General features: G+C 42.3%; 3 protein-coding genes across 3 annotated transcripts; 1 reads left to right on the plus strand and 2 right to left on the minus strand.

The window, feature by feature from the left end:
• Positions 1-41: 41 nt before the first annotated feature.
• On the plus strand, positions 42-18,229 carry LOC129856098 (uncharacterized protein C7orf50). The gene is made up of 6 exons (XM_055924214.1): positions 42-517; positions 855-1,014; positions 1,146-1,280; positions 16,254-16,483; positions 16,763-16,844; positions 17,214-18,229. Exons 2-6 carry the CDS (start codon positions 871-873, stop codon positions 17,382-17,384), a joined length of 762 nt encoding a protein of 253 aa, XP_055780189.1. The 5' UTR covers positions 42-517; positions 855-870; the 3' UTR covers positions 17,385-18,229.
• On the minus strand, positions 2,796-4,479 carry LOC129856062 (G-protein coupled estrogen receptor 1-like). The gene has a single exon (XM_055924197.1). The coding sequence runs from the start codon at positions 3,982-3,984 to the stop codon at positions 2,971-2,973; it is 1,014 nt and encodes a 337-aa protein (XP_055780172.1). The 5' UTR covers positions 3,985-4,479; the 3' UTR covers positions 2,796-2,970.
• On the minus strand, positions 9,148-16,259 carry LOC129856054 (uncharacterized). Its single transcript, XM_055924192.1, has 2 exons — positions 14,916-16,259; positions 9,148-10,639 (listed from the first exon to the last, which is right to left on the minus strand). Exons 1-2 carry the CDS (start codon positions 14,916-14,918, stop codon positions 9,590-9,592), a joined length of 1,053 nt encoding a protein of 350 aa, XP_055780167.1. The 5' UTR covers positions 14,919-16,259; the 3' UTR covers positions 9,148-9,589.
• Positions 18,230-22,193: the final 3,964 nt, after the last annotated feature.

Consider the following 22,193-nt stretch of genomic DNA (forward strand, 5'->3'; position numbering starts at 1 on the left):
TATGGTGATGACAGGAAAACCAGTAACCGGCAGTGGGAGAAGATGGAGCGAGTGAACTGCGTTTTGTAGATTTTACCATTTGCAAAATAAAAAATAAATAAAAGCCGTTCTCTAGGAGAGCAAGAGCGAATTGAGTTATTGTACACGCGCACTTCACAAGGTAGGCGTTCCCTATCGGAAATATGCAAATAAATTCTCGCTAGCTTTTGCTTGGCTTATACTATAATCCTAAATGCTAAAGATGCAATATACTGTGCTTGCATAAAATGTTGGACAATATTGTCATCTACCGTCATCTATTGAAATTGCAAGAGCTTTCACCTTGAGACTACAAGTCCCAGTACACTTAGCACACTTAAACTACAAGTCCCAAATCACCAATCACCGAACTGAAATGACTATTTGACCAATCACAACAAGCGACAACACTTCCTGAGCGACAACCCTTCCTGATTCACACAACGCATGTTGGTGTCCATGCTGCTGAGGTCAACGCGAGTACAGTTATTCTGTTACAGTAAGTTTATTCTTATTAGTAAGTTAACATCTTTTGAATTTAACCTGCTGTAATTTTTGCTAACAATGAACAATAAAGCATGTCAAAGATGCTAAAACTAAATGGCAAGCTTATAACGTTCGTGTGGTGTAATTAGCACTGTTGATATGTAACGTTACAATAGCTAGCTAGTTAGTCAGTGCAAGTATCATAGCTAGTAATAATGAGCTAGTTTTCAAAGTAAAATTGTAGCTAAACGTCATATGAGAGTCATGACTTTTACCTTGACAGATATGTCAGTATGTCCATTGTCCAACACTGTACTGTGATGCTAGCTAACAATGCAATTATGTTTCAGGAACAAGTTGGTTATCATGGCAAAGAGTAAATCATGTGAATCAGAACCCAAAAGAAGTGGGTCCAAAAGGAAGAAGTTGAATTCAAATGAGAGAGATGTCTGCATTGATGAAAACAGGGAAAGCAAAGGAAAAAAGAAAAGGAAAAATACTTACATTGAGGCAAGTATCATAACAGTAATATGGTGATTAAACATTTTCCAAAAAGATTGCAAAGAGGCATATGTCATGACATTTCTTGTAAGCTGAGCTCATCATGATGAGATATTAAATAAGGTCTTCTACATTCCAAGGAGGCTCCTATACCAGTCCCAACAGTGTCAAAGAACACTTCAGAGGACGTGGTGACAAATTCAAAGAAACGCAAACAACCAGCAGATGATGCACAGAAGGAAAAGAAGCGGAAGAAGAAAAACAAAACTACTGGGGTAAACTGCTATATATATTCCTGCTTTATTCATTTAATTACAGAAACATTTTTGTATGGTGCCACCACTAGATGAGCCACACACACACAAAGCGTTGTACACATATTTGCCCATGGAAGTGATCAGAAATATATATATTTTTATAATTATGCAATTATCTGAACCCTCTGTTTCTCATTTTGCTTATGTTGTAGGTTAGACCCTATTTTGCATACTCTGAGGTATTTTTGTATTGCTCGCCATCAGTTGAGACACAGCATGCCCTTCAATACAGGGTGGTGGGTGTCATGTTTTGTCTGATAAATGTTCTAAAATGGGAATACAATTGAAACATTTTTACTTTCAAATGGTAGCACAAAGATGGTTGGAGGTCCACACATCATAGAATGTTTATTTGATTGGGAATATCAGTTTTAAATTACAGTAATTGGAAGTTCTAAATGTCCATTTTATTTTATATTTCAATGATGTACTAGCTAAATTGTAGTGGTTTGAAGGGATATATCCTTTCTATGAATTCTATTTCTATGATTGAAATGACACCCACCCTTATATTCAAGAGTATGCTGTCCCAACCGATGGTGGACACAACAAACACCTCAGATTATCTAGAATGGGTCTAAACTATAAAATATGTGACAATGAAGAAAATCAGAGTTAAAGCTTTTTTTAGACGATAAAGTTTAAAATGACAATAAATAAAAATGTTTCAAGAAAATAGTTTGACAACCCTGTTCGTAAGCTTCCATTCAGCCACGAGCAGTAGTGAGTTCGGGCACTGAACTCAGGCCTGGTAAGCAGTTGGTGTTCCAATTCATCCCAAAGGTGTTCGATTGGTTTGAGGTCAGGGCTTTGTGCAGGCCAGTCAAGTTCTTCCACACCAATCTCAACAAACCATTTCCGTATGGACCTTGCTTTGTGCAGGGGGGCGTTGTCATGCTGAAACAGGAAAGATCCTTCCATAAATAGTTGCCACAATGTTGGAAGCACAGAATCGTGCTGCTGCTCGGCCATGGAAACACATTTCATGAAGCTCCCGACGAACATTCCTTGTGCTGACGTTGCTTCCAGAGGCAGTTTGGAACTCGGTAGTGAGTGTTGCAAAAGAGGACAGATGTTTTTGACGCCCTACACGCTTCAGCATTCGGTGGTCCCATGGTGTGAGCGGCTGAGTCGTTGTTGCTCCTAGACGTTTCCACTTCACAATAACAGCACTTACAGTTGACCGGGGCAGCTCTAGCAGGACAAACATTTGACCAACTGACTTGCTGGAAAGGTGGCATCCTATGACTGTGCCAGATTGAAAGTCACTGAGCTCTTCAGTAAGGCTATTCTACTGCCAATGTTTGTCTATGGAGGTTGCATGGCGATGTGCCTGACTTTATACACCTGTCAGCAACGGGTGTGGCTGAAATAGCTGAATCCACTCATTTGAAGGGGTGTCCACATACACTATATATACACAAAACTATCTAATGAAAGATTTGTTTAAGTCAAAAGGAGTGAGGTCAGAAAGTGATTGAAATCAGACACACCACGTAGCTGTCCAGGGCACACGTATGTTGGTGAGTTTTGATTTGACGGATGGATGGCTGGTTTGTAGAGGCAGCAGGAGCTTTGGAGAGGTTGTGTGATGGGACTGGTACTTTTAAGTATGGGGCAGGAGCTTGCAGTGGGTAGGCCAGAGGGGCTAGCTACTCCAACAGGAGCTGTCTAACTTGGCCCAGCTGATGTTTTCCTTGATGAAGCTCCTTAGCTTGTCCTGGAAGGTCTCCCCCAGGAAGCTGTAGACCAGGGGGTTGAGGCAGCTGTTGGAGAAGGCAGCCAGGTTGACCATGTGGGCCGTCAGAGGGTAGTCATGCCACAGCGTTCCATCCACATCGCCTCTCAGCAGGTGCACACTGACAAACATGTTCTGCGGTAACCAACAGGCAAAGAACACCAACACGGCCGCAGAAATCATCCTCAAAGCCTTCCTCTTCTGTGGCCGCCGCTGCAGCCCACTGTGCTCCCTTTGAGCGCTCACCAGAACCAGGGCGATCCTCCAGTAGCAGAGGCCCAGCACGCAGAAGGGCAGCAGGAAGCCCAGCGTAACCTCCAGCCACTGGATCTGGGATACGTTCGCGAAGCAGAAGTGGAGCTCCCCGGTGTGCTGCACCTGGGCCACGGTGAAGGGCAGCAGGGTGAGCAGGGCGGAGGTCACCCAGATCAGGCAGCAGGTCAGACGGGCCCTGGGCATGCTCCTGCCCAGACCCATTGAGCCCGCCAGCACCACAAACCGGTCGAAGCTCATCCAGGTCAGGAAGAAGACGCTGCTGTACATGTTGACCTGCAGGAACAGGGCCATGAAGGTGCACAGGGCAGCCATGTCATAGTAGTGCTCACTAAGGTTGAACACCTCAATCAGGGAGTCAGCCACCAGGACCAGGTCGGCAGCCGCCAGGTTGACAAAGTAAAGATCGGGGGCGGTCATGCGTCCCTTGTGGCTCAGGTTGACGGTCAGGATGAGGACGTTCCCGATGAAGCCCACGGGGAAAAGGAAGATTGTGTAGAGGCAGGAGAGGAAGACGCTGATGGTGTAATGCTGGTGGGGGTCAGGTTCCTCTCCTGCCAGCCCAGAGGAGAGGGCTGAGGAGCCATTCAACTGCTCTGTGATGTTGCTATAAATCGCAACGGGATAGTCCATGTACGTGCGCACCTCCATGTCATTGTCTGGTCTGGTGTCTGTGTCAAAAGTTACAATCTGTCATTTTGAGCCTGCAGTTGAATTCTATCCCCAAGTTGTAATTTACAATGGGGTATCAAGGAGTTGTTGCCAGGTAAAAATCCCACATCAATAATAACCACTGCTGATAGTCTCTTTGTTTCTCACTCAAAGGTGTGTTGGCGTTTGGACACAAATAGTCACAAAGTGCTTTTTAGAAACGCACTCTCTTGGTTCAGGTGGAAGGGTTGATGGCTCACTCACTGTGCTAGGAAGGGGATAAATAAATCACATTTTATTGGTCACATACACATAAATTTATCAGATGTTATTGCGGGTGTAACGAAATTCTTGTGCTCCTAGCTCAAAGTGCAGTAGTATCAGTGACCTTCTTCAGTTGGTTTAAGTAACAACAACAAATTACTTTATTATTATTTATCTGAGAAGATTTGTCCTTGCGGATGTGTGAACTACCATAAATAAATGCATGAAAATGTATGCAGTAGTAAACATTTTGGAACAAAGGTAACTGGAACCGCACACTACCTGTACAGTGGCTGATGAGGACATTTCTATGGCAATATCTTTACCATATAAAATAAACTTATTCTCGCCATGCAGCCTGAAAAAAGATCAAACATCTTCTATACTAAAGACAACTTGAACAGAGTATTTTAACATGATCAGCTAAATACTTGGTATTGGCTTTCTGGCATTAGCTAAACTATGGATTTTTTAAAATATTTTTTAAACTATGGATTGCTGTCTCTTGTCATAACTTAAGAGCTTGACTGACTCACTCTTAAGCCAGTCTGAAGCACTTGCCCTTTAGAGGGTGAGGTAAGAGGAAAAGAAAACTTACATTGTTGACTTCCTGTGTTGTTTTCATTACCAGAATGTATTGCTCATGTCGAGATCTTTCTCTGTCGGTGTAGATGTTTAACAACCATCACCAATCAATTCTCATTAGCTTCCAACGACTGAGGCTGTGTAGACTTTCCTTACTGGCTCATCCCCCAAGTCATTTGACGTCACCCGCTCCTCAGCCTAAGATAGAGATGTATGCAAACAGTCCTCTCTCTCTCTGCTGTTGTCCTCTACTATAGCCGGTCTTCTCTACTGTTTTTTGTTACTTGAGACTGATTCTTAATGATTTTTCACACCGTTTTACTGATTTTGCTCTATGGAAGGAATTTTTATTCAAGTATAATCATCCATGCTTGAAGGGTGGATCATTATGTAGAATGTTCAAATATATAAATAAGGGAGTCACTGGGTATGGGTAACTTATGGGGGAAACTCTGGAAACTGCCTCATATTTACACAAAACAAGATGGATGGCAGAACTGGTATGCTGTGGTGGAGAATAGGGTATGTTGAGCAATTTTTTACATTCAACGTCAAGGGAAATATAGTGTTATTTCTAACAAAGACATCTACATGTTTTTCAGGATGTTGTTTATCCCTGGAAATAATACGATTTCATGATGTAAACATAACAGTTTTGAAAATATAGCTTGTCCAATAAGGGGTCTCTGTGTACGGGGTAAGTTGGGCATAGGGACAGGGTAAGTTGAGCCACCTTGGGGTAAGTGGATGGGGCTGTCTGTGACGATAGTGGTAGGTCAAAGTTGAATTAATGGAATGGGGTATATTGTATATCTTAGATCTATATCTGAATGTAGGCATACATTTATGTTCAATATCACTTACCCTTCCATTTCTTCACCAGTTGTCTGGGACATGGATGTTATTTCGATGTGCCAATTCGTGGGCAAGTTCTCTACATTTGAGTCGAATAAGCCCATAAAACTGGTCAGTGAGATCAGATAAGACCCTGCTACTCTATCATATCCTCTTTCGCACAGGTGCATGTTTGTTTTCATTTTTGTCAATGTTCCTCTTCAGTGTCATTCAGTTAAATTGTATCCCTTTGCTGCTACTCAAATGTACTTTTCCCCCCTTCTCTCACTTCCTTAGCTGCTCTCAAGAACCACAAGGGGGGCTAGACTTTTGCTTGTTTTGCGTTTATATACGTAGGGCATGATGACGCCTGCTCTGTAACCATATAAATGCACAATATTTTTTGTTGTTCATATCCATGACACATCGCAAAAAATAGTGTGCATAAAACGGACAAAATTGTATCATTAGTATGGTGACCATTGGCTCAACTTACCAAGGCAAACATTTTTACTATAATTATCCCACACAGCTATAAGGATGCACTTTCATGCTAGGCTTAGAACTTCATATTTTTTTTATTTAATTAGGCAAGTCGGTTCAGAACAAGTTCTTATTTACATTGACAGCCTAGGAACAGTGGGTTAATTGCCTTGTTCAGGGGCAGAACGACAGATTTTTACCTTGTCAGTTCGAGGATTCGATCTAGCAACCTTTCAATTACTGGCACAATGCTCTAATCACTAGGCTACCTTGTAGCTTACAGAGACCCCCAACTGATGTTATAAAACAATCACCTTTGGTTTAGGTACAAGCATCATGAAACCCATAACACCAATTAATTTGACTTTCTGAAAATAATTTTGGACTTAACCTCATGGATAGAGGTAAGAACGTTTTTTCCTTCAGACTCCATTTTGTGTATGGCTTCCTAGAAACAAGGCTTGGCTCATTTAACTCTTTGGCTCAACTTAACCCACTCTCCCCTATATAGAGTTATGCCATCACCTACTCAACGCAACAACTTAACCCACTCTCCCCTATATAGAGTTATGCCATCACCTACTCAACGCAACAACTTAACCCACTCTCCCCTATATAGAGTTATGCCATCACCTACTCAACGCAACAACTTAACCCACTCTCCCCTATATAGAGTTATGCCATCACCTACTCAACGCAACAACTTAACCCACTCTCCCCTATATAGAGTTATGCCATCACCTACTCAACGCAACAACTTAACCCACTCTCCCCTATATAGAGTTATGCCATCACCTACTCAACGCAACAACTTAACCCACTCTCCCCTATATAGAGTTATGCCATCACCTACTCAACGCAACAACTTAACCCACTCTCCCCTATATAGAGTTATGCCATCACCTACTCAACGCAACAACTTAACCCACTCTCCCCTATATAGAGTTATGCCATCACCTACTCAACGCAACAACTTAAGGACATGTTTTCACTGTTGGAAATGTTCTTGTGAGATCTGTATTTAAATGTTTCTCAATCCATTTTTAGATGAGTCTCTGCCATCTATGAATAGGAAGCCCCTGGCTGCTAAGATTTGACATTTTATTCATCACGCTACTGATTACTACCTAAGGATGCATGAACTATATCCAGTCCAAAAGAAACTTACACCAATGTTTTGGCAAGCTTCTCTTTAGTACATTCCTTTAGTAAATACAGTGCATTCGGAAAGTATTCAGACCCCTTGAGTTTTTCCACATTTTGTTATGTTACAGCCTTATTCTAAAATGGATTAAATTGTTTTTTCCCCTCGTCAATCTACACCCATTGCTCCATAATAACAAAGCAAAAACAGATTTGTATAATTTTTTGCACATTTATAAAAATTGAGAAATCACATTTACATAAGAATTCAGATCCTTTACTCAGTATTTTGTTGAAGCAACTTTGGCAGCGATTACAGCCTTGAGTCTGCTGGGTATGACGCTACAAGCTTGACAACCTGTATTTGGGGAGTTTCTCTCATTCATCTCTGCAGATCTTCTCAAGCTCTGTCAGGTTGGATGGGGAGCGTTGCTGCAAAGCTATTTTCAGGTCTCTCCAGAGGTGTTTGATTGGGTTCAAGTCCGGGCTCTGGTTGGGCCACTTAAGGACATTCAGAGACTTGTTCCGAAGCCACTCCTGCATTGTCTTGGCTGTGTGCTTAGGGTTGTTATGCTGTTGGAAGGTGAACCTTTGCCCCAGTCTGAAGTCCTGAGCACTCTGGAGCAGGTTTTCATCAAGAACCTCTGTACTTTTCTCCATTCATCTTTCCCTTGATCCTGAATAGTCTTCCAGTCCCTGCTGCTGAAAAACATCCCCACAGCATGATGCTGCCATCACCATACTTCACCGTAGGGAGGGTGCCAGGTTTCCTCCAGATGTGATGCTTGGCATTCAGGCCAAAGAGTTCAACCTTGGTTTCATCAGACCAGAGAATCTTGTTTCTCATGGTCAGTCGTTTAGGTGCCTTTTGACAAACTCCAAGCAGGCTGTCATGTGCCTTTTACTGAGGAGTGGCTTCTGTCTGGACACTACCATAAAGGCCTGATTTGTGGATTTCTGCAGAGATGGTTGTCCTTCTGGAAGGTTCTCCCATCTCCACAGAGGACCTTTGGAGCTTTGTCAGAGTGATCATCGGGTTCTTGGTCACTTCCCTGACCAAAGCCTTTCTCCCCAGATTGCTCAGGTTGGCCGGGTGGCCAGCTCTAGGAAGAGTCTTGGTTTAAGAATGATGGAGGCCACTGTGTTCATGGGGACCTTCAATGTTGCAGAAATGTTTTGGTACCCTTCCCTAGATCTGTGCCTTGACACAATCCTGTCTCGGCGCTCTAAGGACAATTCCTTTGACCTCATGGCTTAGTTTTTGCTTTGACATGCACTGTCAACTGTGGGACCGTCTATAGACAGGTGTGTGCCTTTGCAAATCATGTCCAATTAATTCAATCTAATCAATTTAATTTACCACAGGTGGACTTCATGTTGTAGAAACATCTCAAGGATGATCAATGGAAACAGGATGCACCTGAGCTCAATTTCGAGGCTTATACCAAAGGCTCTGAATACTTATGTAAATCAGCTATTTCAGTTTTTTATTTGTAGTACATTTGCAAAAATGTCTCAAACCTGTTTTTGCTTTGTCATTATGGGGTTTTGTGTGTAGATTGATGACAAAAATATATAATTCTAATACATTTTAGAGTAAGTCTGTAACGTAACAAAATGTGGTAAAAGGGAAGGTCTGAATACTTTCCGAATGCACTGTATTTCCAATGTAAGGTGTTTTCCCACTATTCAGTCGTCATATTGTGACATTGAGTTTGAATGGGTTTTTGTGTAAAACATGTTTATGCAAACACAGCCACTGTCTGTTTCTTGGAAGAGGGGTGTGTCAAAAAGTCTAAGTGTAGAAACAATAGCACATGATGTCAGTTGAATTAGTAGAAATAGTCTTGCCAATGATTGTTCATGGTTTATTTGTCATTGCACAACTTCGTTGTACTCTAATTCGTTTGCAAATTCATTATCATCATATTGCAAAAGTCACCAATGAAATGTACAGACATCGTACGATTTAGCAGAAAAACAGTTTTCATAAACAAAAGTCAGTTGGTAAAGTAACAGTACGCTGTTCATGCATGAAATAAGATTATAATCATTACATTAAAAAAGTACATTGGAAAACAAAACTGTCTGAGTAACACTATTTACAGTCTTCAAATTCAAGCCAAAATTAAATGTAAACGATCAGCAACTAAACTTCCAGAATGTAACCTTGCTTTTTTAAGTTATCTGCTGTCAGCTTCTAATGTATATGAATCAACGTTTATACGGATAGATTTGTCAGTCTTAAAAAATGCATAATATTCCTGAATCCAGAATGCCTGAGATGGTTATTGACCTAAGGGTTATAGTCCTGAGTGTCAGCAATCTCAATATGGGGGGCCATGATGTGTCTGTGGGTCTGTCGGCCCCCCAGGCCCCGGCAGCAGTCGCGGAGCTGCCTGGTCACCTCCAGAAGGCTCTCCCTGCACGGCCTATGCAGCAGGAGCACTAACACTAGACACACACAACTCCCAGAGAACATCACAAACTCGGACACATGCATGAACGCCCTCTCGTGATAGCTGAGAACACCAGCCTGCTGCATCCCTGCCCCCCTTAGCAGCACAATGCCATGGAATAGCTGACACACAAATATCACCACAGCCACTGCCAGGAACACTGGACCTTCCTCTGATCCGGAGAGGAACCGGCTGCTGGATTTCCATTGCCGGACGCAGCCTCCTGTCAGGAGCCCCAGCAGGAGGAGGTAGGGAATTAGGAACCCTAGACAAAGCTTCGCCATGGCATAAGACCTTCCTGCCTCAGTTGGGTCTATAATACATATGCCCTCCAAATGCAGTTCCTTGGGGGTGTCTCGGAGTCTGGCCAGCACCAAGGAGCACAGGATAGAAACCAGAACCACCAGAGCCACACAGACCCCAGGCCTCTTCAGCAGGGCGTGAGTTGGGGTGTCAAAGGTCAGGGCGTATCCCATGAGCACCAGGAGCAACAGCCCGCAGAGGGAGGCCATGTTGACGGTGAAGGCGAGTGCAGCACAGCCGATGTGTGTGGTCACCAGGTAGCTGGGCCGGTGTGCTACGGAAGAGAGGGAGAGGAGCAAGAGAAGGAGCTGGGAGCTGGAAAACGCCCAGAGCAGGGAGTCCAGCCAGGCCAGGTGCCTTTGGGCTCTGTAGGACCGAATTAAGGCGTAGAGTAGAATGCATGCCGAGGCCAAGCCCAGCACAGCACAAAGCGCATAGACGTAGTTGGCCCTGGATGTCAGGTCGTTGGCTGCGATTTTGCCAATGAAGTCTGAGGTGTTGAAGGGGCTGGATGTTGAGGTGACGTTGAAGGGTTGCATGTCGGTGCTCATCTCAGTCTGGGGCAGAAAGTCTGTTTGATTTGCCTTGTGTCCAATGAGGAAAAAAGAACACATGGCAATTTAGAACAATAGGAGTACACAATCCAGTTTTCATTGATGAGATTACACAACACTGTTCCAGTTATAACATCATCTCATGTTCAGTCACTGAGCATTTGCTTTGTACCTGCAGTTACACACCAAAGATGAAATTATAAACAATGCCAATACAGTCACACCAAATAAAGAGTTGATGAAACGTAGAAATATCAAAACCGGTGTCGGGAGCCTTGTGTGCTTTCACAGGGTGTTACTGAATGTGTTTGGACTGGTATCCAGAGAAGTTATAAACTCAGCAAAAAAATAAACGTCCTCTCACTGTCAACTGTGTTTATTTTCAGCAAATTTAACATGTGTAAATATTTGTATGAACATAACAAGATTGAACAACTGAGACATAAACTGAACAAGTTCCACAGACATGTGACTAACAGAAATTGAATAATTTGTCCCTGAACAAAGGGGGGGTCAAAATCAAAAGTAAGTCAGTATCTGGTGTGGCCACCAGCTGCATTAAGTACTGCAGTGCATCTCCTCCTCATGGACTGCACCAGATTTGCCAGTTCTTGCTGTGAGATGTTACCCCACTCTTCCACCAAGGCACCTGCAAGTTCCCGGACCTTTCTGGGGGGAATGGCCCTAGCCCTCAACTTCCGATCCAACAGGTCCCAGACGTGCTCAATGGGATTGAGATACAGGCTCTTTGCTGGCCATGACAGAACACTGACATTCCTGTCTTGCAGGAAATCACGCACAGAGTGAGCAGTATGGCTGGTGGCATTGTCATGCTGGAGGGTCATGTCAGGATGAGCCTGCAGGAAGGGTACCAAATGAGGGAGGAGGATGTCTTCCCTGTAACGCACAGAGTTGAGATTGCCTGCAATGACAACAAGCTCAGTCCGATGATGCTGTGACACCGCCCCAGACCATGACGGACCCTCCACCTCCAAATCCATCTCACTCCAGAGTACAGGCCTCGGTGTAACGCTCATTCCTTCGACGATAAAAGCGAATCCGACCATCACCCCGGGTGAGACAAAACCGCGACTCGTCAGTGAAGAGCACTTTTTGCCAGTCTTGTCTGGTCCAGCGACGGTGGGTTTGTGCCCATGATGTCTGGTGATGTCTGGTGAGGACCTGCCTTACAACATGCCTACAAGCCCTCAGTCCAGCCTCTCTCAGCCTATTGCGGACAGTCTGAGCACTGATGGAGGGATTGTGCATTCCTGGTGTAACTCGGGCAGTTGTTGTTGCCATCCTGTACCTGTCCCGCAGGTGTGATGTTCGGATGTATCGATCCTGTGCGTGTGTTGTTACACGTGGTCTGCCACTGCGAGAACGATCAGCTGTCCGCCCTGTCTCCCTGTAGCGCTGTCTTAAGCGCCTCACAGAACTGACGTTGCAATTTATTGCCCTGGCCACATCTGCAGTCCTCATGCCTCCTTGCAGCATGCCTAAGGCACGTTCACGCAGATGAGCAGGGTCCCTAGGCATCTTTCTTTTGGTGTTTTTCAGAGTCCGTAGAAAGGACTCTTTAGTGTCCTAAGTTTTCATAACTGTGACCTTAATTGCCTACCGTCTGTAAGCTATTAGTGTCTTAACGACCATTCCACGGGTGTATTTTCATTATTTGGTTCTGGTTCATTGAAAAAGCATGGGAAACAGTGTTTAAACCCTTTACAATGAAGATCTGTGAAGTTATTAGGATTTTTTACGAATTATCTTTGAAAGACAGGGTCCTGAAAAAGGGACGTTTCTTTTTTTGCTGAGTTTATTACAGTCGGTTCAATGCTTTAACCAGCTACAGTGCCTTCAGAAAGTATTCACACCCCTGAACTTATTCAACATTTTGTTGTGTTACAGCCTGAATTCAAAATGTTTTGAAATACATATTTTTTTCACACCCATCTACACGTAATACCCCATAATGACAGTGAAAACATGTTTTTAGAATTTGTTCTTAATTTTTTGAAAATGAAATACAGAAATCTCATTTACTACGTATTTACACCCCTGAGTCAATACATGTTAGAATCACCTTTGGCAGTGATTACAGCTGTGAGTATTTCTGGGTAAGTATCTAAGAGCTTTGCACACCTGGATTGTACAATATTTGCACTTTCTTTTAAATTCTTCAAGCTCTGTCAAGTTGGTTGTTGATCATTGCTAGACAACCGTTTTCAAGTCTTGCCATAGATTTTCAAGCCAATTTGAAGTGCCTTGTTATCGACTAATTTCACGCAATTCTATATCATTTTAGATTACTTAAGATTTGAGCTGCTTTTTTTTTTTAATGCCTCACAAATTATCGGAATGATCGAACGGCCTACTTTGACACTGACAAACTGAGAATCTGAGATCAAGAAAAACAACCCTGTCTTCAAAACTTCAATAGCCAAGACCTAGGTGTGTAAAAAAGATTTCCAGTTTCACTGACTCACCCAACGATGCGCATCTCACTCACCGGCGATGGCTGAAGCCTCTCTCGTTTTACTTTGTAAAACAATGCCGTTGAAATATTGCAAAAGGCCTGTTTTGTTTGAATGTTGCTCGCTGACCGATTTGCCACACGTTCCCAACTGTAGGCATGCCTTTTGATTGGGCTACACACAATCCACAGCTAGGCAATACATTATTATTATTATTATTTTAAAGCTATTGATCCTCTGTGGCTAAATTATAGACTTTATTTCTGAACAGACAGCAGTAATTCTATATAACTTTGGCAAATGTATTTCAATTTATATGGGGTGTTATGTCACCTCTAGCATCGTTGCTGTGGCTATGATTCTATTATGAAATGAATTATGAAATGCAACGCGGGAGAGAAGAGACTTGCAGCCTCATGTCTACCAGAGAGCAGGAGAGAGATCATATAAGTTAATGTCATTCTAGTTCTGAGAGATACAGAGGCGCTTCTCTCTCACCACAGCAATGGCCACGCGTCGGTCTATAGGCTGCGATGTTGCATAAACCCAGGCCGGTCCAAGTCAATTCTGAAAATATCAGGCACGTTTTCACATTATGTTATTTGGGTAGTAGGAGAATTACAGAGGAGGCAACTTGAATTATCTCTGATTGCTTTAATTATAACTTTTACATTGCAAACTGTGAAAATGAATTTTTCATGCTAAGAAAGGTGCCGGATCCTGGCAAATGGGTTCCCAGAACGAAACAGTCCAAAACTGAGTGGTACAGGATCTGGCTCAAATTAAACTGCAGGTTGTGTTGGATTTGCCCCAAACATAACACTTTGTATTCAGGACATAAAGTTAATTTCTTTGACACATTTTTGGCAGTTTTACTTTAGTGTCTTATTGCAAACAGGATGCATGTTTTGAAATATTTGTATTCTGAAAAGAAGGACGCCTGTACACTCTGTCATTTAGGTTAGAATTGTGGAGTAACTACAATGTTGTTGATCCACCATCAGCTTTCTCTTAACGCAGTCATTAAACTCTGTAACTGTTTTAAAGTCACCATTGGCCTCGTGGTGAAATCCCTAAGCGGTTTCCTTCCTCTCCGGAAACTGAGTTAGGAAGGATGCTTATATCTTTGTAGTGACTCATGTATTGATATACCAATAGGCGCCCTTCTTTGCAAGGGCATTAGTAAACCGCCCTGGTCTTTGCGGTTGATTCTGTGTTTGGCATTCACTGCTTGACTGAGGGACCTTGCAGATAATTGTATATGTGGGGTACAAAGATGAGGTAGTCATTCAAAAATCATGTTAAACACAATTTTTGCACAGAGTCCATGCAACTTACATGACTTGTTCTGCACATTTTTACTCCTGAACTTATTTAGGCTTGCAATAACAAAGGGGTTGAATACTTATTTACTCATCACATTTCAGCTTTTTATTTTTAATTAATTTATAAAAAGGACTAAACATAATTCCACTTTTACGTTTATGGGGTATTGTGTGTAGGCCAGTGACACAAAATCTCAATTTAATCCATTTTACTGCACCTGCAATTTTTTTCCCCGAAAGAGCATCACACTAAGATGGATGTTACCATGTCATTCAGCTTTGCAGAAATGGCTAATTTTACCAACATATAAAAACGACACACTGCCAGCTCTGTGTTGGCTCTCTCAGCAGTGTAGAGAATCTCCTAGTCCCTTATTTCTCATAGACAGTATCTAAGAAAACGTTGGTTTGTGGACTATCACCACATAGACCTCTCCATACCCTGCTTTGAGTACCAAACGTTGGGAGGAACTCACTGCACACAAAGCAACAAATGTTTCCGCTTACCATTTTCACTTTCGACTGGCGTCTTCTGTTTATTTTCACTAACTCTGTCTGCCAAGGCGATCTAAAGTCTCATTCTCTGAGATTGATGCATGTTGCGTGGATATAGGCGAGCGTAGCAAGTCATCAAGTTTCAGTGGAGAGGTTGTTGTATTTATATTGGCTACACCCAGCCAGCATATTCTGAAAATGACTTGGTGGCCACGTGATCTAAATCTTTTCCTCCCACACTTGTTTTTTATGACTATAGAAACCCACAAGACACATGTCCCTTGTTTGAGTTTGTCTGAGAAGGTGTCTGTGTTTTTCATATGAATTACACTTTTCTTTTTTGGAAGTAATGGGGTTTACTTTTCCAAGAAACTAAATCCAAAACGCTAAATCTTTTCAATTCATCAATCTTCTCTTGTACAAAGACACATGTACCCTTTGCCTCTCGACGCAAGTTCCTCTTTTTCCTAATGTGTTTCAGTGAAACGCAATGGCTTTGTTTTTTGTTTTTTATTAAGTCTGTGGAGCAGTTCAATTGACTTATTTTCACAGTGGAAAATGCTCTGAGCATCAATGGAACTATTTTCACTGGACTTATTTCAAACTGTGTACGTCAGATTAAACCCCTGTAAATACGCAGAAATGGAAAATGCCTGAAGGGTGACTCTGTAGTCTCGCTGTAGCTTGAATCGACACCCTGCTCTCGTACCTTCTCTTCTGCTCTCTCCCTATTTGCTCATTTTAGTTCTAACAGCTTGACATTTTCTTACTCCTTAGTCTTTTAAAGTGGCTCAATATACTTTCACCAGACGATGATCTTCATTTCAGTAATGAGACAGCTGAAGTTGCACGGACTCTTTAATTGAAAAGTTATGTGTAACAATTGGCATGTGATGGAAGGCTGTTTATTTTCACTTTGCTAGAGACAGGATGTGGGAAGGAGCTCTTCCGATTTGCTCTTCCGTTCTTCCGTGAGCTCTTCCGTTCAATATGGTCAACCGACCTGAGGTACGGTTGACCATATTGAACTTCAGAATGTGTCTCTTGCTGGCCTCACTTTGCTGTAGATACAGGAAATGGCCCTTGAACAGCCAAAGGGACAGGAAGTAGCCTCAGCCCAGCTGGAGGCGAGGTTGAGGCGCAAGACACCACTCACTTATTTTTTACCTCATCCCTTAGCAGAATGAGATATGAAATGAATCTGATATGTAGTTAAGTCCAATAAAAGTATAAAAAAATATATCTTATCCAGTACATTGTAGAGATAATAAATACGAGTGTGATTTAAAAAAAATCCCATTATGAAAATATTTTTAAGAATAAAAAAATACATCTGGTTTTGTTGAGCAGAGTCCCGGGCCAATCATAGTCCCAGCTGCAGCAGAAGATGAGGGGGAAGATAAAGTGATGGAGGGAGAGGAGGACTTGAGTCCAGAGGAGAAACGAGTCCTCGAGAGGAAAATGAAGAAGATTCTGAAAAAGGAGAAAAAGGATCAACTTAAAGCTGAAGGGAAGACAGAAGACAAAGATGAGGCCTCCAAACCCATAGCTCCCCAACAGGCGCTAGACTACCTTACCTGGTAAGTGAGGAGAGTGCGCCATATGAATCACACCCACACACGGCGACTTCAAGTAAAACGGATATCTTCTGTTTATTGCACTCTTCACTGCTGATGTTGCTGTATGTTGGACATAAATGTCCCCAAACACATTCCAAATTGAGTACTACTGTGCAATCAAATTTGCTACAGTACTGGATGATCACAGTAAAATGTAACTTGTTAGCAACCTTAAATACAGCATGGTCTTTGTTGGAGGTGAGCTCTGGCTTATCTATTTGTCTTTCTCCATCTTTGCAGTTGGGCTGAGAAGCGTAAGGAGTGGAAGTTCCAGAAGACCAGGCAGACGTGGCTACTACAGCACATGTTTGACTCAGAGAAGGTAAACTGTCCTAAGACCTGGGTGGAAACCCTTTTCATCCATCTAATCAGATATTGATTGTGCTTTTTACAAACACTTTTATTGCTTGTAATCAGACCTAAACCGCCAAAGAGCAATCTTAGGGCTCCCCCTGTTGGGAGAGGTTGCTCATTTGTGTTGAGTGTCTCCTTTTCATTGCCAGTTAACAGACATGGTTTTCTGTGCAAATATCCCTCCCTGTTATGACACCCTTACCTGTATCTCACCTGAAAAAGAACATAGCCTTTATAATATACTAATTAGGTAGTTATTTCTTTCAAAATCCTAAGAAGTCAATGAGGCCGTAACTTTTCTTACATAAGGACAAAATCACGTTCTCTGTCTCCACAGATCCCAGATGAGAACTTCTCTGTGCTTCTGTCTTACCTGGAGGGGCTGCGTGGGGCGGCCAGGGACACCACCGTGCAGAAGGCTGAGACATTGGTGCGGGAGGGGGAACAGGACACAGATGCCCAGCAGAGGATACAACGAGCCAGGGAAATCATCCAGCTGCTTTCCTGACCAACCACTACCATTATTCGAGATGATCAATCAAATACCACCACAGCCCCACCACCACACTCAAAGGGAATATTCAGTTCACTCGAATCTTATCTGCTGGTTCCTCAATTAATGCAGTGTGTGGTATATTCACCGTATACAAAATGAAATGGCAACCATGCATGGTTGCTGGGATTTTGATACCAATGAATTCCATGTTATGTTCATACTTCTGTTAAGTATTGTGATGCTGTATGTTTTGTTATGACATGATGTAATGTCAATAGATCCATGGTTTCATGTAATCAAACTTGTAATTTGCCAGTAGATGAGCCATTTAAAGCTGCAATATGTAACTTTTTGGGCAATGCTGCCAAATTCACATAGAAATGTGAGTTATAGATCTGTCATTCGAAATGAAAGCAGGTCTAAGAAGCAGTAGATCTGTTCTATGCTTCCTGTGGTTAAGTTTCAGTTTTTACTTTCAGTTTTGTACACCAGCTGAAAATACAATAATTTTGGTTATGGAAAGTGTTTCACAGCAGTTTAGATGGTACAATGATTCTCTACACTATACTTGCTTGTTTGGTCACAAACTGAAATTAGGAAAACTATTTGAATTTTAGTAACCAGGAACTTCTGCATAGTGCCTCTTTAACCCTTCACAGTACTCTATTCTAAAGCAGATTGTTAATTTTGCTGGGGGAAGATGGGCCGTTTGTGCTGCATCTGTATCCTCAATGTTTGTTTGACCTGTCAGTGATGGAGCTGATGTAGCCTTTTTAACAGTTTGTCTGGCTATATACAGAATATATCTTGGAATTACCCCCCCACAAAAATAATAAATGCATATGATTATTTTTAAATTCTGTAACAAGAGTGACACATTTATTCAAAGTCTTGCACACTAGACTGCTATCAAGCCAATGTTTCACTGTTGCAGTACATCCAATACAACTTTTGGGAAACTGAGTGAGTTCCTCAAGACTACTTCTTGAGTATGCAGTTTGCCCCGCCTGTGTTTTGGCCAATGGCTAATAAATTCAGTTGTGACTGCGATCAATGCCGAGCAGAGACCAGGGCCCAGTCCAGCTATTTTGCATACCCCACCCTACCATGAGACATCCATGTCTTCATCACTGGAAAATATAAATGGTTAAGTTTGATATCACTTAAAAGCTTACAAACAGAGTTGTCAAACTATTTTATAAAAAGCTGTTTACGCTTTTTTATCATTAAACTCAAATTTGTTTAATTGTCGCATAGTTGTAGCTTAGACCCTTCTGTGTATAAAGTTGACGCTGAAAGGCAAAAAATGATCTAGCGATGCACTTAGTTATTTAGAAAACTGCCTCAGACCAGCTTTCGTTTTCAGATGCAACTTTACTAACGAGTGCTCCGAGGCAGGCATTAGATTACAACTTTTGACCATCACTCTCTGCCATCAGGTGAGTATGAATTCATTATCAGCAATTGTCTATATGGTGTAGCTAGCTATAGCTGGTCCTTCCCTCCACCAAATAATGGCAGAGATAGGAATTCAGATTAATCGTTCAATTGTTCAATCATTCTCAATGGTAATGTGATTATAAACTGGGTGGTTTGAGCCCTGAAAGCTGATTATAAACGGGTTACCAACATATCAGACTGTATACCACGGTGTGACAAAACATTAATTTTTACTGCTCTAATTAGGTTGGTAACCAGTTTATAATGGCAGAAAGGCACCTCGTGGGTTTGTGATATATGGCCAATATGCCACGGCTAAGGGCTGTGTCCAGGCACTCGGCGTTGCGTCGTGCGTAAGACCAGCTCATAGCCGTGGTATATTGACCATATACCACAACCTCTCGGGCCTTATTGCTTAAGTATACTCTATATCTGTAGAGAAACTGGTGGGTGTACTGCGTATGCCTGTGAATGGCCACCACTAGGTTATTGAAGCTGGCAGTGACACTACATACAGTGGGGCAAAAAAGTATTTAGTCAGCCACCAATTGTGCAAGTTCTCCCACTTAAAAAGATGAGCGAGGTCTGTAATTTTCATCATAGGTACACTTCAACTATGACAGACAAAAGGAGAGAAAAAAATCCAGATAATCACATGGTAGGATTTTTAATTAATTAATTTGCAAATTATGGTGGAAAATAAGTATTTGGTCACCTACAAACAAGCAAGATTTCTGGCTCTCACAGACCTGTAACTTCTTCTTTAAGAGGCTCCTCTGTCCTCCACTCATTACCTGTATTAATGGCACCTGTTTGAACTTGTTATCAGTATAAAATACACCTGTCCACAACCTCAAACAGTCACACTCCAAACTCCACTATGACCAAGACCAAAGAGTTGTCAAAGGACACCAGAAACAAAATTGTAGACCTGCACCAGGCTGGGAAGACTGAATCTGCAATAGGTAAGCAGCTTGGTTTGAAGAAATCAACTGTGGGAGCAATTATTAGGAAATGGAAGACATACAAGACCATTGATAATCTCCCTCGATCTGGGGCTCCACGCAAGATCTCACCCCGTGGGGTCAAAATGATCACAAGAACGGTGAGCAAAAATCCCAGAACCACACGGGGGGACCTAGTGAATGACGTGCAGAGAGCTGGGACCAAAGTAACAAAGCCTACCATCAGTAACACACTACGCCGCCAGGGACTCAAATCCTGCAGTGCCAGACGTGTCCCCCTGCTTAAGCCAGTACATGTCCAGGCCCTTCTGAAGTTTGCTAGAGAGCATTTGGATGATCCAGAAGAAGATTGGGAGAATGTCATATGGTCAGAAGAAACCAAAATAGAACTTTTTGGTAAAAACTCAACTCGTCGTGTTTGGAGGTCAAAGAATGCTGAGTTGCATCCAAAGAACATCATACCTACTATGAAGCATGGGGGTGGAAACATCATGCTTTGGGGCTGTTTTTCTGCAAAGGGACCAGGACGACTGATCCGTGTAAAGGACAGAATGAATGGGGCCATGTATCGTGAGATTTTGAGTGAAAACCTCCTTCCATCAGCAAGGGCATTGAAGATGAAACGTGGCTGGGTCTTTCAGCATGACAATGATCCCAAACACACCGCCCGGGCAACGAAGAAGTGGCTTCGTAAGAAGCATTTCAAGGTCCTGGAGTGGCCTAGCCAGTCTCCAGATCTCAACCCCATAGAAAATCTTTGGACGGAGTTGAAAGTCCGCGTTGCCCAGCAACATCCCCAAAACATCACTGCTCTAGAGGAGATCTGCATGGAGGAATGGGCCAAAATACCAGCAACAGTGTGTGAAAACCTTGTGAAGACTTACAGAAAACGTTTGACCTCTGTCATTGCCAACAAAGGGTATATAACAAAGTATTGAGAAACTTTTGTTATTGACCAAATACTTATTTTCCACCATCATTTGCAAATAAATTAATTAAAAATCCTACAATGTGATTTTCTGGATTTTTGTCTCTCATTTTGTCTGTCATAGTTGAAGTGTACCTATGATGAAAATTACAGGCCTCTCTCATCTTTTTAAGTGGGAGAACTTGCACAATTGGTGGCTGACTAAATACTTTTTTGCCCCACTGTATATAGATAGGCAGGCACAACACTGCTGCCCTTCCTTGCATGGTATGGCTCTTTCCCCTTTCATTCCTTCTTCCCACCCTGCCTCCTTACACCCAGTTTTAAGCATTTAATCCCTCGTTCCCTCCATCCACACTGCTTTAAGCGTCAACCTCTCCTTCCTTCTATCCCTCCCTCAAGCGCTCCCCTTCCCCATAATCGGAAACATTCCCTTTAATATATTTTTTCTTTTTTTACCATTCCTCTCCCTTACCGAACGGGTTGTCCTGTGTCTGAACTAGTTTCATTTGGCTTGTTGTATAATAACATATTTCCATCTTCATTCTCCACTCCATAGAGACACTGGATGCATAGTTACAGTCCCTTATAATTCCTCACATGTTCAGTGGAGAAACACATCAGCCCATGGCCCGGTTTCCTAAAAGTTAATCGTCAGAACCTTCGTAGGAGCATTGTTAAATCTCAAATCAAAAATCGAATACAATTTTATTGGTCGCATACACGTGTTTAGCAGATGTTATTGAGGGTGTAGCGAAATGTTTGTGTTCCTAGATCCAACAGTGCAGTAATATCTAAAAATACACAAATCTAAAAGTAAAAATATTGGAAATAAGAAATACAGAAATATTATGACGCGCAATGTCGGAGTCCAGAGTGTGTATATATAGTGCCAGTCAAAAGTTGGCACACCTACTCATTCAAGAGTTTTTCTTTATTTATTACTATTTTCTACAATGTAGAATAATAGTGAAACAACGGGCAGCGCACAATTGGCCCAGCTTCATCCAGCGTAGGGAAGGGTTTGGCCGGGGAAGGCAGTCATTGTAAATAACACATATGGAATCATGTAGTAACCAAAAGTGTTAAACAAATCAAAATATATTTAATATTTTAGATTATTCAAAGTAGCCACCCTTTGCCTTGTTGACAGCTTTGCACATTCTTGGCATTCTAGCAACCAGCTTCACCTGGAATGCTTTTCCAACAGTCTTGAAGGAGTTCCCACATATGCTGAGCACTTGTTGGCTGCTTTTCCTTCACACTGCGGTCCAACTCATCCCAAACCATCTCAATTGGGTTGAGGTCAGGTGGTTGTGGAGGCCAGGTCATCTGATGCAGCACTCCATCACTCTCCTTCTTGGTCAAATACCCCTTACACAGCCTGGAGGTGTGTTGGGTCATTGTGCTGGTGAAAAACAAAATATAGTCTCACTAAGCGCAAACCAGATGGGATGGTGTATCGCCAGTTAAACAATAAGAAAATAT

The sequence above is a fragment of the Salvelinus fontinalis genome, chromosome 1, assembly GCF_029448725.1.
Source record: "Salvelinus fontinalis isolate EN_2023a chromosome 1, ASM2944872v1, whole genome shotgun sequence".
In the NCBI taxonomy this organism is placed as follows: Eukaryota; Metazoa; Chordata; class Actinopteri; order Salmoniformes; family Salmonidae; genus Salvelinus; species Salvelinus fontinalis.